The 17156-nt window shown below is 35.2% G+C and overlaps 1 protein-coding gene across 1 annotated transcript in view; it reads left to right on the top strand.

The window, feature by feature from the left end:
* The first annotated feature begins 1583 nt into the window (after positions 1 to 1583).
* Positions 1584 to 17156, top strand: part of STPG2 (sperm tail PG-rich repeat containing 2) — a 169524-nt gene continuing 153951 nt past the window's right edge. The window contains exons 1-5 of the mRNA XM_026044773.1: positions 1584 to 1689; positions 2467 to 2576; positions 6097 to 6255; positions 7165 to 7329; positions 15026 to 15141. Coding sequence (XP_025900558.1) covers positions 1584 to 1689; positions 2467 to 2576; positions 6097 to 6255; positions 7165 to 7329; positions 15026 to 15141 — 656 coding nt within the window. The remainder of the gene's footprint in view (positions 1690 to 2466; positions 2577 to 6096; positions 6256 to 7164; positions 7330 to 15025; positions 15142 to 17156) is intronic.

Genomic DNA, 17156 nt, shown 5'->3' with positions numbered 1-17156 from the left:
AATTTCTTTGTCTTCTAAATATATGTTTATATATTTAAGGCTTTGTTTTTAATATGTACTTAATAGACTTATGTTAATAGACATATTTTTATGTTTCTTTCATTTCTGTAAGGTTCATAAAATATTCTTTACTAGAAATATTTCTCTCCTGTCTAATGGCTCTCATTCTTATTGCATTTTAAGCCTAGTACTTCTGGCTTAATCCACCCCAAAATTCATCTTTCCTCCTTGGTCTAATATTTAGCAGACTGCTGCTCTGTTGATTCATATCATATTGGGATGCCTGTGAGAGTCCCCTGGATTTTCTTCAGAGATGCAAAATACTTATATTGTTGCTAGCTTGCTTTCCTTGCAAGATTTCTTGCTGCAGTGATTTCTCTCTAACCTCTGCTGGGACTGTTTGGCTACAGGCAATTCAAATAGGGATGACAGTAGAACAAGAAAGGAGGAGCAGAGGTTTGCAGTTTTTCCTTTGCAAACTCTGCCCTGGAACTGATTAGAGCCTCCTTTGACCAAGTACATTATGGGCATGGCACACCGGCTTGCTGTCAGACCTGATTTCACCTCTCTGTCCTGAATTGAAATGACTAGTAATGTTGCCTGCACAAGAATAGTATCATTTATGAATGGTTTCATTACTATGTTGACTTGCAGCAGCTTTTGAAATGCATTTTWTTTTTCTTTTTTTTTTTTTTKGGGCATATAGCTCTGGAATATGCATTGATGCAGTATGATTTCTTCCTGTGAGTAGATTGCAGTGCTGTTCTTGACAGATATGTTTAATTTTCGAGCTGTAGTAAGTTGGCCATTTTTTTCAGTATTTGTGCATGTGAAAGCACTGACTGAGCAAGCTTTCTGCTGCATCATGTTTGCAATGGTGAAATGTGTTTTGTGGGAGAAAATAGGGGAAAYGCGCCATCTACAGTTACCTCGGGTGTGTGTTTTAACCTTTTTTCTTACAAAACACGTTGAAAATGTGTAAAGCTCTGTAATGAGGCGGGAGAGTAATTTTTTTAACTTTGCTTATATCACCACTTTTCAAATGGAAATGAGTCCGTTTCACCCTCATAAGCACAAGGAAGATGTTTCTAGAAAGGAAGGGATATTTTTAGGGGGTAGATTGGAAACCTTAATGAGGCCTCARCATGTAAAAGACCAAGGACAGAGCTAGGTTGAGGGGAACGGTGGCTGGGGCTGAGTTGTGTGTTTCGAGGTAGCCGTTTACACCTGCAAATTACTTGATCTATCCTCTCAGACCCTTGCCACTCCTCTCCTACGAGCACCATCAATTAATGAAGATACAGGACAAGACCTATTAAAATGAGCCCAAGGCGACCATTCCAAGCAGCCTCGTGACATGGATTTCTGCTTTATTAAGACTCCAGCAGTCACCACTGCAGGACAAGTAGGATTTTTACACGGCCGAGGAAACCCACGACTGCCCCTTTCCCTGTGGCCGTTGGGGCGGGGCGCGGCCGTTGGGGCGGGGCGCGGCCGTTGGGGCGGGGCGCGGCCGTTGGGGCGGGGCGCGGCCGTTGGGGCGGGGCGCGGCCGTTGGGGGGGGGCGCGGCGGGGGGCGGGCCATGCCCGGGGGCGCCGCTTGGGCGCTGAGGCCGCCCGCGGGCTGCACGGGGCCCCGCGTGGGGCCCGGCTCCTACCGCGTGGGGCTGGAGTGGCGGCGCAGGGCAGGTAAGGGCCGGCGCGCCCGGCTTGCGTGMCCTTAATTTCTGAATAAAATGGGTGGCAACTGTAATGCAGGCTGTGGAGGAGAAGTCCTGACGTCTGAGTTGCAACGGGAACTGGTTCCTAACCAAACAACAGCCTGGCTGTAAAAGGAAATGGGGAATTTTGAAGTGCTGTTCAGATCTTTGTAASAAACAGGAGAATGTGGAGCAAGTCCATAAACTTTTCCCCTCTTCCCTTGCTCATTGCAATAAACAAAACAAACAAAAATTCCAACAGATTAATGAAAGGCAGGATCCATATAATGTGTGTATTGGGATGCTGAAATTATACATCCGTAGATGTGTGTTCCCAGGTAAGCTCCTGCAGAGTTGGCCTGTGTGCCCTGTGTTACCAAAAAGCCTCACGTGCAAAGGAAAAAGAAAGGAGGAGGGTGCGGAGGAAAAAAAAAATCTTTTTAATTCAGCCATTTACTTATGGCGGTAGGAGTCATCTGTAACAGGTTCTGTGAATCTTCTTTCTCTGAAGAAATCAGAGTAAAGATCATTTATCTTTTAGACCCAAACTATGAGCGTATCCGTGTTATCTGAAGTGTGTGTTTTTTTAAGCATTTGAGTAGTCACTTTCTAGGTAAGTGCCTTGAAGCACCATTTGCTTCACCTTTAAGCAGATTTTACCGTATGCATTATATGAATTAACTGTTACAATTATTAAATAATAATAATTTGATGCTCAAAAGACCTTTTCCAAGATATGTGCATTTTTTCGTTTGTTTGTTTCCAGATGGGTATGCGCCATTTCTTTCTTTGACAAGACGAGATTTGACATTTATTACTCGAAATAGAGATGACACCATCCCAGGACCAGGATACTACAATATTGTCAGAACACAGGTAAACTTGCACTGATTGCATAAAAATAAAGTTTGAAACATTGCTCCAGAATGGAAATGATCAACAATACTATTAAAACCAAGTTGATTGGAATAATAATTTTCACAAGTTGGTTAAAAATGGAGAAAAAATAGGAAGATGTCATTTCTATAATTATTATTTAGTGTCATTTATCCTGTTCTCCTTTGTAAGACACTTTTGATGTAGCCCCTGAAGATGAGTCCTTCCTGATATTTAAATATTTCACTTATGCATTACTTTCTTTTTAGGCAGGTGTCATAACACCTAAACATTTTCTTGGTTTTTTTTTTTTTTTCCTTTTCCTTTTTTTTTTTTTTTTTTTTCTGAGTTGTAGATGATGCTATAGATAAACATTTCTCTGTAGCCTAATGAACTAATGAGAGCAATGTCTAAATAACTAAGATTCTTGGATTCAGTTTGTTAAGTGGTTATCTCTGAAAAAGAAAAATGAATTTGATGGATGTTGAGGGCAAAGATAGAGATCTTCCTAAGCAGGCAATATTTTACTGCTGCAGTTTGCTCATATACTGACCTCCAAATGACAGTAACAAAAATGAGAATATTTGTAATTTAAGGAAGTTATATATTTTTCATATACTTAGGTGTCTTTAATATTGTGTTTACATAATTAGAAACATAGCAAGATTTTACAGCTCAAGGATTGGGTCTGACTCCTTAATTCATCTGCAGGAGATTTTGGCAGGCTTTATGTCTGAGGTGTGTGTGCCCTTGTTGGATTGTATAAACCARCCCAGTGCTGAGGCTGTTACATAAGCTAAACATAGGAGTAAAATGGGCATGCATGAAAGATCATGGAAGTACATGCTCTAGCTAGCAAAGCTGGGAAAAACCTCAAAGTTAGGGTGAAAGTTAAGTTTAAAAAAAAAAAAAAAAATGATGACCAAATATATTAATGCTATCTTATAGATGCAGAATCTAAGAAACAGGAAAATGGGATTGGAATGCTTGGTGTTAAAAAGATACTGATGTGAAAAGTATATCAGAAACATGATAAGAGAACAACCACCTAGACTTTGTAAAGCCTGTATATTATCCTCGATAAGATAGACAAACATTTAGTAGTTCTTTTTTGTTCTAAAACAAAACAAAACTCCAAACACACACACACACACACACACACACACACACACAACTCTTCATAGTCAAATCATACAAATAAGTTAATTGCATTTAACTACTATAAACTGAATTGAAATTCTATGCTCCAATAGCAAAAATGTAGTGCACAAAAATGCAGAAAAATAGTTACAGGGAGGATTTGGCTACCTTTCACTGCGTGTTTTGGGTATAAGGGGCTCAGTGGGTTTGGCAATGTGCCAAGAATGGCTTTTTCGATACAATGAATAACTGTTGTGTAGCCTGCAGAAGAGAGTTGTTATTTTTGACCTTATGTGCAGGAAGTTTTTACTGACTGGTTAGGATACAAGTAACCATCAAGTACATTAAGTTTAGCATCCTTGAAAGSACTGCTGGTTTTGTGGCTAGGGAATAGGAAGCTGGGATCAGGWGCTAAAAACAAGTCTGTATTGTACTTGAATCTTGTGAAATCTATGGAGAGAAGTAAGTTCTCCTCACTTCTTCATCTTTGCACCAAAAATATTGCTGTTGTAATTGTGTTCCTTTATTGAATTCAAGAGTTGAATCTTGCTAATTMTTTCTTAAGTTGTTTGAGACAGCACGGGTAGATTTTTGTTTTGGTTTGGTTTTGGATACTTCTCTGTCTACTGGCAAAACTTATTGACTGTGCGGGAAAGTGTCCCTCGCTCCTGGAAGACGAGCAGYGAAGCTGTCTGCCTGAGGCAGTGTTTCTTCTTATTACTCCCAAAGAAGAGCAATCTGCAGAACTTGAAATGGAATCCATATTTAGATGTATAATGAAGTCCATATGTCAAGAAAAAGAAAGTGGATCCAGGCTTTTAAGTTTTAAGATAGAAGGTAAAATTTACAGTTTCTTCATAGACAGAGAGCAAAGCTTGCCTCTTCAGTAATATCAGTATCAAGAGTCACAAATTATATAAAATAGTGCAGCTAGAGAAAGGATTAGAACTAAATCATAGGTCTACTTGATAAATCAAGAGTCTTTATTGAAGTAGCATGGTAAGTAATGTACTTAGTTTTATCTTTATTTTTGTTGAATTCAGTCTCATATTAGAATGATGAAATAAGTCATAGTACAGTGTGTCATGAAGTCTCTTTACTGCTCCTCCTCATTTATTATCTTCATGAATCTTCCTTCTGCTTARATTACAATGGGAAAAGATTAAATGACATAATATGTTGAAATTAACGACGTAGACATTGATTATGTAAATGTCAAGTATTATTTTTCTTGGCACTTTAATCTGCATATTGGTTGCTCACTAGATGTTCTGGATTACTGTTCTATGGGCATATAGTGGTGAGAAGAATAGGCTACAAAGAGTGTCAGAGGACTGGCTTTGCAGGACAATGTATTTTCTTTCCATTTCAACKGAGAGAGGTCATATTAGGTAATTCCACTAGTTTAGTGCTCTACACCGTTGTGTTTCATTACACAAGTCATAATACTGAGTAAATAATGCCTTGTGCTATCATCTGAGATGATATCGATTTAAAAAAAAAWWTTTTTAAAAGGCAATCCTTATGGKACATTTTGTATCTATTAAAATCACTTTCAGTATGTACTCAGGAAATGCATTTTAAATGCATTTTCCAGGGTTGACAGTCGTAGTAGTGGCACTAATGATGAAGTTATATTTGATTTACCCTAAAGCTTTTATTTCAGTTTGTATCTTAGGTCCCATTTAAAGTAGAGAGTCAAGTACTTCACCTTTGCTTTTAAATTATTTTTCTTGGTTGATAWTTTTTTTGTGTATAACTTGCCACAGGCTATATCCATTGTTTTAAGCATTACTGTAGAACTAATGTGTAAAACCATGTAAATTCTCCAGAAAGTATCAAAAGATTAATGCTGTAGCTTCTTAGTTCTTAATGGAGTAAAAAGAGTCTATCGGTTCTTTTTTGATGTACTTGAAATTTTATACATGCGGCTCAAAACTAAAATGTTTAAGTCAAAAAAAGTTTGAACAATGGGCAAGCATATCTTTTGTTCTCCGTGTGTGTGCATGCGTATGTATGTTTGGAAACTACTGTTCTGAGGGCTTGATGAATGATAGGGACTTTACCATTCATTATATGTCAACTAATAGCAAAACTTTTTTATGTATTTTTTTAAAAACAGTTTTGACCATTATTTAATTTTATTGGAAATATCTAGGATATCTTAACAAAACTTTAGAAACAGTAAAGTCTTGAAAAATACAAAAGAAGCTTCTTGATCTGTGGTGACTTTTTCTTATCATGTRTAACAGCTTAGATAATCATTTCCTATACTGATTTAATATAAAATAATATATATATTTTTATAGCTGTGTCTAGGTTATGAGGTTCCTAATTGATCCTTGCTTATGTTTTTTATGTTTTTAAAAATGTATTTTAGGACACTATAAAAGGTGGCAAGAGTCTGCAAAATAAAGAGAAGCGCTTCAAAGATATCAGCACAGTTACTCCAGGTCCTGGCAGCTATAACCATGCTGCTACAATGGAGATGGCTGCAAACAGCAAAAAGCAGCAAGATTTTCAAGAGCAGAGTCAGTTGGTATGCTAATTTTTAAAGCTTGTGTAACATTAATTCCTTTTAGAAATAAATGAATACAAGTTTACAATACTATATTTGATAGTTTTATTTATCAGCCTTATGAAAAGCTAACCTCAGCCTTGCCAAGAGCAAAAATGACTGGCCACTTGCATATTTATGTTTGGGTTCACAATATGCAAAACCTTCTTTTTACCAAATATTTGAAGATGTTGAATTGTATTTTGCTTTACAAGTTATCTGTAACCTAACATATCCAAAGAAAAAAAGAAAAATCCAGCCATTAATGGTAATCTATATATATATATATATATATATATAAAAAAAAAGCTACTGAGCTTGGTAGAGCAGCAAATTTTTGAAAGTGAGTTTGCAGGAGCTATGGAAGGTGTTAAATGAAGTAGCTGTGTTTTTTTCATGCTACTAAATGGTAGGTAGAGCCAACATACTCAGACCTTCTAGTGATTACAAACACCTGAGGCTACAATCATGTTAAACAYGCTTAAGTGTGATGCAGAAGCTGGAGGGAAACACGGCATTTTTGGTTGAGTCAGGAGCTATGTGATTAAGCCTGTTAGTCACGGCCTCAAATAGTTTCACAGTATAATTAGTTTATGCTGTGAAATCTGTAACAATGCTAAGAGATACCTTGAATCACTGCTGCTTGTCTGCAGATGTGACATTATCAAGTTATCACGGTTGTGGGATTACCTATTGGTTCTATAGTATTTTGAGAACTTAACCCTCATACTATAAAGTGAAAAATATGTGATTTTGTATAGTATAGGCCTTTCATTGCTTCAGGGATACTCATCTTCAGTTTATTCACTGTTTGTTAACTTACTGTTAAACTACTCGAATGTGTATATATAATGTGGGTGTATGTGTGAATTTCTTTTCTTTTTTCCCCAGAGAGCTGCAGATATTTTAAAAACCCGCAAAAAGGTGGATGTTCCCTCTATTCCTTCTCCATGTCAGGCTTTTGGATATGAGGAAGCTGAGGATGGCACTCTTAAAAAACAAGACCCTCCTCCGAGAGACCTGACATTAGGCCCAGCTTATTATCGCCCACTATTTGTAAGTAACTTTTGATGACTATTATGTCACTGAAGATAACAAAATAATGACAATTTTTTTTTCTTGAAGTTGTCCTGTTGTGTTTCCTGCCAGAATAAGAACTAGTATCACTATAAAAAGGGATGCTTTGAAAGATATGGTTATAAGTTTAATGTAGTCTCAAGTAGTACCTGCTTTTGTACTTATTTTGGCTAAAAAGCTAGGAGAAAATCTGTGGCTTTGAAAAAGAACTGCTTCTGCTTTTTCAGCTTGGACAGAAAGAGAATGGAGTAGCAGGTAATACTTCAAGTGGCAGTAAAGAAGCTTAATGGATAGAGGTGGAACTGAGTTCAAGYTCATAAGCTGGATAAACTCTTCCTGTGGTGACTAGTTAGTTTGTGAAAGATTTTAAACTTTCCATTTAAATAAGTTCTGTCATTATTAAGATAATATTTTCTGTAAGTAGCAAGATTTTACTTTTTATATAATGATTWTAAACTTCATCTCTTCAATTCTCTATTTTTTTTTTCTTATTAAATGATATCATTGAACATAGGGAGAGGGATATTTTKTCCATGTTTTATTGAAAAGATACTTGGGCTTTGCATAACTTGTGCTAACAATATAGTTGACAAATCTAGACAAGTCTACTGCAAAATATGATAATTTCAAAGTTTAGTGATTACCACTTTTTTACTCTGAAGCCTTTTTGTTCTAATTTAACATATTATTAAAATAATTCAGTACTTTTAAAATCTTTTAGTTTTCAGTCAGTTTATATCACTGTTAGAACTAAAAGGATACCCAGTCAGAAAGATGCTCTTCTAATTTTAACATGTTAACAGTTCTATTTTAAATSCATTTGGAGGCATTGTAATTCAGCATGCAATATAATGTAAGGCATGCATTATATTATATATAATTTTTTCTTTTCTGCCTGTGATATCTAAATTTTGAGCAGGTTGTGATTTTTTTTTCTCCTCATGTTACTGTTGTATATTCTCAAAGTAATTGCGTATTAAAAAAATCCATCTTCTATTTGAAAAATCTTACTAGCTAATGTTCACTGTTCTTTATTACAGATGATTCTTTTTGAGTATTGTTTTTATCCCTGGAATTATTTTCTTAAAATTTGCATTAGGGGGCAGCAAAGTCTTTTATGGAACCAATTTGCCTCCCCCCCCAAATATTTCATGCTCTGCCTGCAGTATTTAACATTATTGTTTGGAATCACATTCTCTGTGGATGTATTGTATTGCTGTTGCAAAACGCCAGTTTTGCAACAAAACTACCAAACTACATGGTGTTTTTGAGCACTGTGAGCAAATGAAAATAGTCCTTACACAGATTCTTCATTTCAATAGCTATTATTATAGTTAGGCAAATGAAGTAAAGCAAGAGAGTAAGTGTTGTGTTGAAGAAGTTTATGATGACTGTCAGTGTCAGAGCTTCAATCAGAAATAATAGTTCCTAATTTCTAGATTTGGAGTATTGCAGGATAGCATTTTAGCTCTGTTGGGTGAGAATTCTATGTAGATGGAAGTTGCTTTGTAAATGCCAACTCTGATTTTAGTGTAAAAGCTACTGAAYTTTGGTACAATGGAGCTTAACAAAACTCTGTCAGAAGAATGGGTAATTTTTATCAGATCTTCAGTACTGGATAATTGTGATATCTCAATCCTGATRGTGTCACGTGTCTTCGCCATGCCGATTTTCATGCTTAATATATGTGTGGGCAAGAGCGATATTTGAAGAAGGTTGACTACTTCTGGGATAATTATTCCATATAGAAGGCAGGCTGCTAAATCATAAATCTTCTCTTAAGAACTTCAGAAGTTTTCTCAACTGTATTTATGTCTCTCTTTTCTTGAAATAATAGGAATTTTAAGGACAAAGAGGAGCTTTGGAAAGCTGCTATGAATGGAAATAATGAATAACCTCATGCCAAAAGGCTGGCATCTTTCAATAGCATAATTAGTAGCTTGTATTTCAGGAACCATAACTTCAGCAAGGGATTTAACTTGCTCCGTAGTTTTTAAGTTAAGCCCTTACTACTGATCATCTTAGCAGTCATTTTCTTATCTCTACCATTTCTTATGAGCAGAATGCAGATATGTATTACAGTATGGCCTTGTTTATTTTGATTCAATGTTAATTTTTTATATAGTTTTGCCTGGCTTCTGCTCACAGTTTTGGGGTTTTTTTTTTTCATTTTTTTTTTTTGTATCTCAGATTGCTTTGACCTTTCTTAGTCTGGTTTTAGACTTGAACATAGGATAGAAATACTGGTCATGGGTTGTTACCACACTTTTAGACTAGTCAAATAAAGGATTAGAGTTCTGTTAGTACAGAAGGAAATATTTAAGTTATTCATTGGAACCTGTTCATCCACATGCTCAACTTTTTTTCCTAAATCTGTCATTTAATAAAATAATGCTGTGATTTTTTTTTCTTAATATGCTTCTGATTCTGTTTTGAGTGGAGATTATGATTCCTGAGTTCTGGCTTAATTTACTATGGGTACAGATAAGCAATGAATTTTCAAAGCATATACTCACTGTCAAACAAAAGTAGGACTCGGTCTTGCAAAGCACTTAAACATATTTAACTATTAATGTTCAATTCTTGCATTTGATTGCAGTAGGGCTGATTCTGTATTTCAAACTAAGCACATACTGAAGAGTTACTATAGATTAATGCCYGTATGCTGTGCTAAGGAAGAGCAATAAATTTGCTTTATACTATTTCAGACCCTCTGATACAGAGACTGGCAAAATCTTCAGTTGAAAAGATTGCTACTTATAATGCAAATATTTTAGCTGTTTAAACATATGCACCTGAAATATCATGAAATTGTTGTTTTTTTAAAAGGCAGCCGTTCATTTTCAGTTGCTCTTATGGTGAGTCTGAATATGTTTTGCTAGACTGGCAGTTGCTTTAGAAATGTACATCAGGCTGGGACCTACTTGCAGCATTTTGGGCTGTTTGCCCACAAGTACAGATTGGAAGGAGAGCTGGAGAAAGTGAAGAATTACAGTGGAACAAAGTGAGAAAATAAAATTTTGGGAGCAGAAGAGCAACATTAAGAGGTCTCTGCTGAGAGCAGCTCCTTTCATTTAAATGTCATAATCTCCTAATGATAGAATTCTTAGAGTGTTTATACTACTTTCTGTGTGGGTGTAGAATTGTGCTATTTTTAATTGTACAAGAAAAAACCTCCTGCTGTATGTTCAAATGYGGTTGTATATTTAAAAGGTGCTTTATTTGAAAAGGTGCTTTGAATGAGCCATTGACAGTGGTTACAAGGGCTGTATAAACATCATGTGTGGGTAATACAATTGCATAAATCTTTAGACATCTGGATCTTGGGTTTAAGTCTAGCTGTTTGGTCACCGCACATAAATCTTCAGGTAATTTTTCAGAATRTGGAAGATAGATCCTTTTAAATCAGCCTGCGTAATTAGCCTAAACCTGCTTTCCAGAGCTGGGTATTCAAGCGCAGGGTCCTGCCGGAGCCTGACACTGATATATCGGCTAATGTGGGTGACATGCTGGGAGCTACCTGTGTGCTGTAACCCTGGAAGGCAGCCCATTAGTGCCTGAATCAATGCACTCGGGGACTTTTAATTCTTCAYGGAATCTATTTCCATATTTAATTACGGGAAAGTCATAGAAAAAAGTTACAAAGCACCTTCTTCATCCATTTCGTTGTCAACGGGAGTGGTGATTAGTAATTCTTCTGCAAGTTATATTGCCRTGTTCACTTAAAATGATGCAGCTCCTTGCTGAGTTTGCTCCAATTAAGCCATATTTTATTTGCTAATGACTTACGAAGTTGACAATGACCTTGAAGTTGGTATTGTCAACACTTCTGGGCAGAAAGAGTCAGGTGATTTAGAGTTACTAAGAGTGCATCAATTTATTCTTTAGTCTTTGTCAGTATTTTTAAAAAGCTTTTAAATTCCATTACAGATGGGATACTTTACCTGAGTAATGTGCAAGTTGGTAAGTTAAGTAAYAGCCAATTTATATATATATTTTTTGCAGCCCTTAAAGGGATGTGTGTATGAATGTGCTTATTTTATATATGTATAAGACAATGTTGTTGTTAAGTTTGAAAAAGTGTGCTAATCTGGTTCATCTTTAAAAATTAGTACCTTTAATTGCTATAAATGCAATTTATTACTGTCACATTKCTGCTGGCCATAAGCCATTGACATAAATAGATTTATACATATTTAGATATTGAATTTCAATATTTTAGAAGTTATACTTTCTTATGATCTGGCAGAAAAGCATCAGTTTAATGAAGTACATGATTTACTCTCTGTAAAAAACAATAGCTGCTGATATAATTGAACAGAATAAGTTGCTGATTCTTTATGAATCCTTGGTAATTTAAGATGAAGGAAGATGAATAATAAAGTTCTGTGTGGTCTATAACTGTTCATTACCTCATATTTATGTTTTAATAATAACATGGAACACCTATGCTATTAGATGTAATTAGAAGTGAGCTAGTTTTATAACATTTTAGGCAATCAAAATTATCTATAGGACAAATGACTGTGGTAAGGAACTCTTATATTGCCATTAAATGGATTTTTGTACTTCTTTTTAAAAATCATATTTCTCTTTCCGGAAACTGATGTGGCATGTGTTTTTAATCCAGAGACRCTCTTCATACATACTTATACTGCCATACTTACTTGCTGCTAGGAATTATCATTAGTCCTTGTTTTTTTTTCACATTGTTATATTAGATTAGATTGTACCTATCATGAAGAAACCTTAGGAAATTTAAGAAGAAGCGGATACCATTACTTTTTGGGGAAAAAAAAAGACTTTATGTTAATTCTCTATTTCTGATTTGATACCTTTAACTTATATTAGATGTTACTTGTTTTGACTGTTGTTGTGCTGAAAATACTACTCACTCCATGCCATTAAAAAGAAAAAAGGCATCAAGGCAATCAAACCATCATCTTTCCTCAGTCAAATGTTTTAATAATCTAGTCCTTTTATTTTGTCTTCACGAAATGAGATAATATTCTATAAAAATGTACTGTAATGGGATTATTATGAGATGCATATCACATGGCTTCTCAATTATGGTATTATAATTACTATAACTTGTTTCTTTTTTAACCCTATATTTTTATTCTTAGGCTCTACATTGTATCTAAGAGAATGTTACATGACTGCTGGACTAGCGACATTGAAGTGCTTAGGGTACTTTAAGTTACTGAAATATTGAACAGCAGTAGTAACCTAAAGGCCTCATACACGCGAGTCTTAGTAAAGAGGAAGCATAATATTTAAGCATATGCATAAATTATAAATATACAAAAGATTTTTTGTGTTTTTAAGCTTAAGGAAAAAGGTTCTAAAATTGATTTTCCAAGTTCACAGTAAATCAAGTGCTGACCATGCTTCTGTAGATGATAAAATATGACTAGGAATGCCCTTTTTTTTTTTTTTTATGGCTTCCTTCTGGATGGGATTCCATTTCAAGTTCATTTTATCTTTTTATTTGCCAAACAAATTAAGTCTTACTGATGTAAGGCTACTTTTTGCTCAAAGTTTTCACAGATCATAGAGGATATGCTGAAGATTAGGGCATCCAACTCTTGGAGCGCCCTGCCAGTATAGTTTGTATTTRCAGGACTTTTCCTGCCATGAGAAGGTTCTTATCCCATTAATAATATCATCAGATTCTTTTATTACTATGATATTAAGGGGCAGATACTTTCACAAAATTAAAAAAAAAGTGTATCATGCTTTTTATTTTTATAGAATTCAAAATCAATGAGATTCCTACAGATTAATCTTTGACCATTTAATTTAAAAAATCCTATTCTGTGCGTATCTAGATATTTTCTTCTGTTAAAYATGGTGATGCCTTGCAGAAGCCACTTGATGGTGCTGTAACACTTTTAGTCTGAAAATTAACTTGCCTTTGGGAATAATGCTGTGTTGACCACAGAGAGAAAAAGCTTGTGAACACCAAGAAAATGTAAGAATTGCTGTGGATTATGTTGATGGTTTGGGGATAAGTGACTGGAGTTTYAGATGCCTAATGGATTTGCTGAACTGGTTGCATGTCAGTCTTGAAATACACATACGTGAAACATCCTACTTGGGTTCTTGTGATGTGGATATTTAGCTTGGTCTTGATTCTATAGACAAGTAGTAATTCAAATGAGAGTGTAGTTTTGGGCAAGTAAGGTAAGATATACCTGATTAAAAAGAAGAACTCTACGTGAAATCTCCGAGATGTTTTTCAGGAATATTTCCTTGTACCATCCTATGAAAAGTGACTTTTGTTGGGGAACTGGCATATCCCAGTGAGTTCTTCATCAGAGTCTGACTTGTTTCTTTGGTCATAAAAAAATATTTTGGGAAGGTAGGGGTTTGCAATAAACTTTGATTAAAGTGTTCTTACTGAATTTTGTACTAACCTATATAAGTTCTCGTGCAAATTCCAATTGCTTTCAATTTGTGCTTTTGTATGATTTTAACTAATATAGGATGACCTGTAATAGTTGAACTGAATGACAGATATATTTGAGTTGAATATAAATCTTAAAGAAAAAAAAGKGGAAGCAAATACAGATATATATTTCTACCTTTGTGAACCAGTTACCATTGTGAGGCAATCTGTTTGATCCAGTTTAGTACACATCTCCCAGCCATTTACAACYCATGGCTGTAGTATACATGAATTTGAGTTTGAACCCTGTAATTTAGGTCAAAACATGTGTGGGAAGAGTATAACATGAATATTAGAACAAAATGATGATATGTGAACATAAAATTGGATATTTTTTGATGTGCCTCATAGGAAATGGAACTGTTGTTTTAACMAGACCTGTTGAAAAGAATATAACTGGACGTATTTTGGCAACTAGAAAGATGAGTATGTAGATGGGTGCAAACAGTGTAATTTGCYATTCTTATGCATTCTGTTCCATGCTGTTACTCTATATAGTTTGGAAACATGTTGCTAATCAGTGCCTTTTTTTTTTTTTTCCTGTTCTCCTTCCTATGTCAATTATCACTGCATCTCTGGGAGAAATATCTATACTTTGGTGCATTGTATRTGACTTAAAGAGCACCTCAGAGTAGGGGGCTAAAGTGAAAAATCTTCACTTCTATTCAAGTTAGATTTTCACTTCTATTCAAGTTAAACACTGGGGACAGGGGGGAAGTGTTTCTATACTGAAATATGCTCTCTAGAATCCCAAGCCACCTGCCTGCTGGGTTGCACTAGTGTTGACTGGAGTCTATRTTCCTGAAGCTCTGCTAGCCGATAACTGAAGTTATTGTTCCTGTAATTTCAGCATTACCCATCACAACACCGTTAGTGAAACAGGCTTATGTTAGCAGAGAAATTGGTAGTTTCACAATTGTCATTAGCAGAGAGCAGTGAAAAGGGGTAGAGTTGTGTAAATGAGGTGAAAACATGCTTGGAGGTCTTCTTAATACGTTTAGATTAAATCATGGTGTGGTTTATAGTGCAACAGCAGTATATATAGTAAGCTATATACATACAAGCATCTATAAACTGTAGTAAATCTCATGTTTTATATATTTATAGCATGTAAATATTTTTGGCTAATAGACATATATTTTAGCTCTGTACTGTGTAGAAAGAACAAATATGTGGCCAACAAACTGCAAATACTCAAATTCATTTTCCCCCCCCTTACATTAGGATGCAAGTTATTCTACCTTGAAGTATAAAGGAATACATTTTGGTAATTTAACTGGAAAACGCCATGAATTTAAACCTCAAGAAGGGCCAGGACCAGGACAATATGACTTAACTCAGTAAGTAACAACATACCAGGACATTTTATTTTGGTTTTAGCTAGTGATTTCAKCATTGTTTGTTCTTTAGAATTAGTTTGCTATACCCTTTAGTTTTATCTGATATAAGTTAATATATTTTGGTTATATTTTAAAATAATGTTTTAAATATTGTTTTTCCACCAGGTATTCAGACTCATTTGCTGTTATTCAGCTCATATGCTTCATGAAGACTTCCTTTTCACATATGCAGACACTTCTACTTGTTTCATTGGAAACATAATCCTTGCAGTTATTAATTTTGCTGTGGTTTCAGAGCAATGAACACAATTTTAAAGAATTATTTGACTGAACGCCAATGTACTTTATACTTGACAGCTTATAAAAAATATAACCTACTTTGCGTAACTTGGCTGAGCTTTGGGGTGTTTGTGCAGGCTGCTCTGCTGCCGATAGCCCTCTTGCATGTTGGAATAGGCTGTTCCCGTGCTTAGAGGAGAGTGATCTTGAATATCAAGTAGCTTTGCTCTCCTGAGCTCCACTGCCTGTCAGAGCCACATCCTATGGGATCCTGTCTGCAGATCCCTGAGCAAATCAAGGCTGGGGGAGGCTCTGTGCTCCACCTGTTCCCAGTGAACTTATTGGGAACATGTGGTGGGTGTGAAGACTTAAGTGACAGTGTAGGAGATATAGGGAAGATAGAAAGTACCTCTTTATTAGCAGACCTCATAGCCTTGTTATAAGGCAGGGATTGTTGTAGGGAATTAATGTCTGTAAATTTCTGTGGAAATGTTTATTAAGGTACCAAAAATTATATATTTCTACTACATTAGAAGCTCTCATTATGATACTATAAAAAGCTAAGTATCAACATTTCTTCTTCCTCTGTGTCTCATGAGTACAAATGGCTGGCTCTTATTTCTCTAAAAAATAAGTGAATAATAATAAGTGAAGAAAAAATAATAAGAAGAAGTGAAGAAAAAATAAGTGAAAAAATATTCACATTGTGCCTCCTAATATTGTATTTTTATGGTAAAATAAGAAGTTAGCATGAGAACTTGGAGAAAGACAAGATTTAAAAAATATCTTCCAGTGATTCCATTGGCTGATTTAAGAGTGGTGTGGTCCATCTGCTGCCACTGAGAGTTGTGTTAGTAGGCACAAAATGGCCTGGACTCTTTAAAAAAGACACCTGAGCATGTAGCTCTCATCCATGATATGTGTAGAATGTGGAGTCTTGCAAGTCTGAATCTTTTTCTCACCTTAAATGTCTAAGTAGCATTTTCTTAGTATAGGCTCTAAACTTGTATTCTTTAATATCTAAAGTGTACTTCTAAAGACAAGTGCTTCTACGTAATGGTACTTAAGTGCTGATGTTTGTGTCTGAATGGAAATCATTCTATGCATACTTCAGAGGCCTAGGTCTATAGAATTTGGGAGTAAAGTTAAAAATAAACATTACTTAGACCTCTATATTTAACTCATCTACGAACTATGGCCTTAGTTTTCAGTCTCTGCATTGGAGATATGTCCAATCTCCAATTTTTAGATATGTCAGAGTGTCAGAGATTTCTGTGTGTCTTTCTGCAGGTTGATTGGTGTTAAATTCCTGTCTGAGCATCTGTGATGATTTTCCAGGTTCTTCCCCAGACATAGTGGAATGTCATTTGAAGTAGTTATCATAAACTTCAAAACTTCAAAACAAAACCCAAAAAACCCACCACCAACAAAAAACTTTCTTTAAAACTAAATCATAAAGGGGCTCTTAAGAGAGTTGTTGCTACTAAGAGTTTTCTCTTTTTTTTTTTTTTTTTTTTTTTTTTTTTTTTTTTTATTAAAAACTACCTCTGATATTGATTAATCTGTTTTGGTTAATTTCAGAGTTAACACCTGAATTGAAATGAGTACCTCATAACTCACTCAAAGTTTTGTTCTATATGATTTTCAGTAGCATATCTCAGAAACACTCTTTTCTCTTGTCTTTGCATGCTTTTTATTTTTTTTTATTTTTTTTTAAATTTTTTTCTCTCCATTGG

Source organism: Nothoprocta perdicaria, unplaced genomic scaffold (assembly GCF_003342845.1).
Source record: "Nothoprocta perdicaria isolate Ctin4 unplaced genomic scaffold, notPer1 scaffold_381, whole genome shotgun sequence".
NCBI classification, from domain to species: domain Eukaryota; kingdom Metazoa; phylum Chordata; class Aves; order Tinamiformes; family Tinamidae; genus Nothoprocta; species Nothoprocta perdicaria.
The sequence above is the reverse complement of the archived record's forward strand: the minus strand, read 5'-3'. Positions and strand labels throughout refer to the sequence as shown.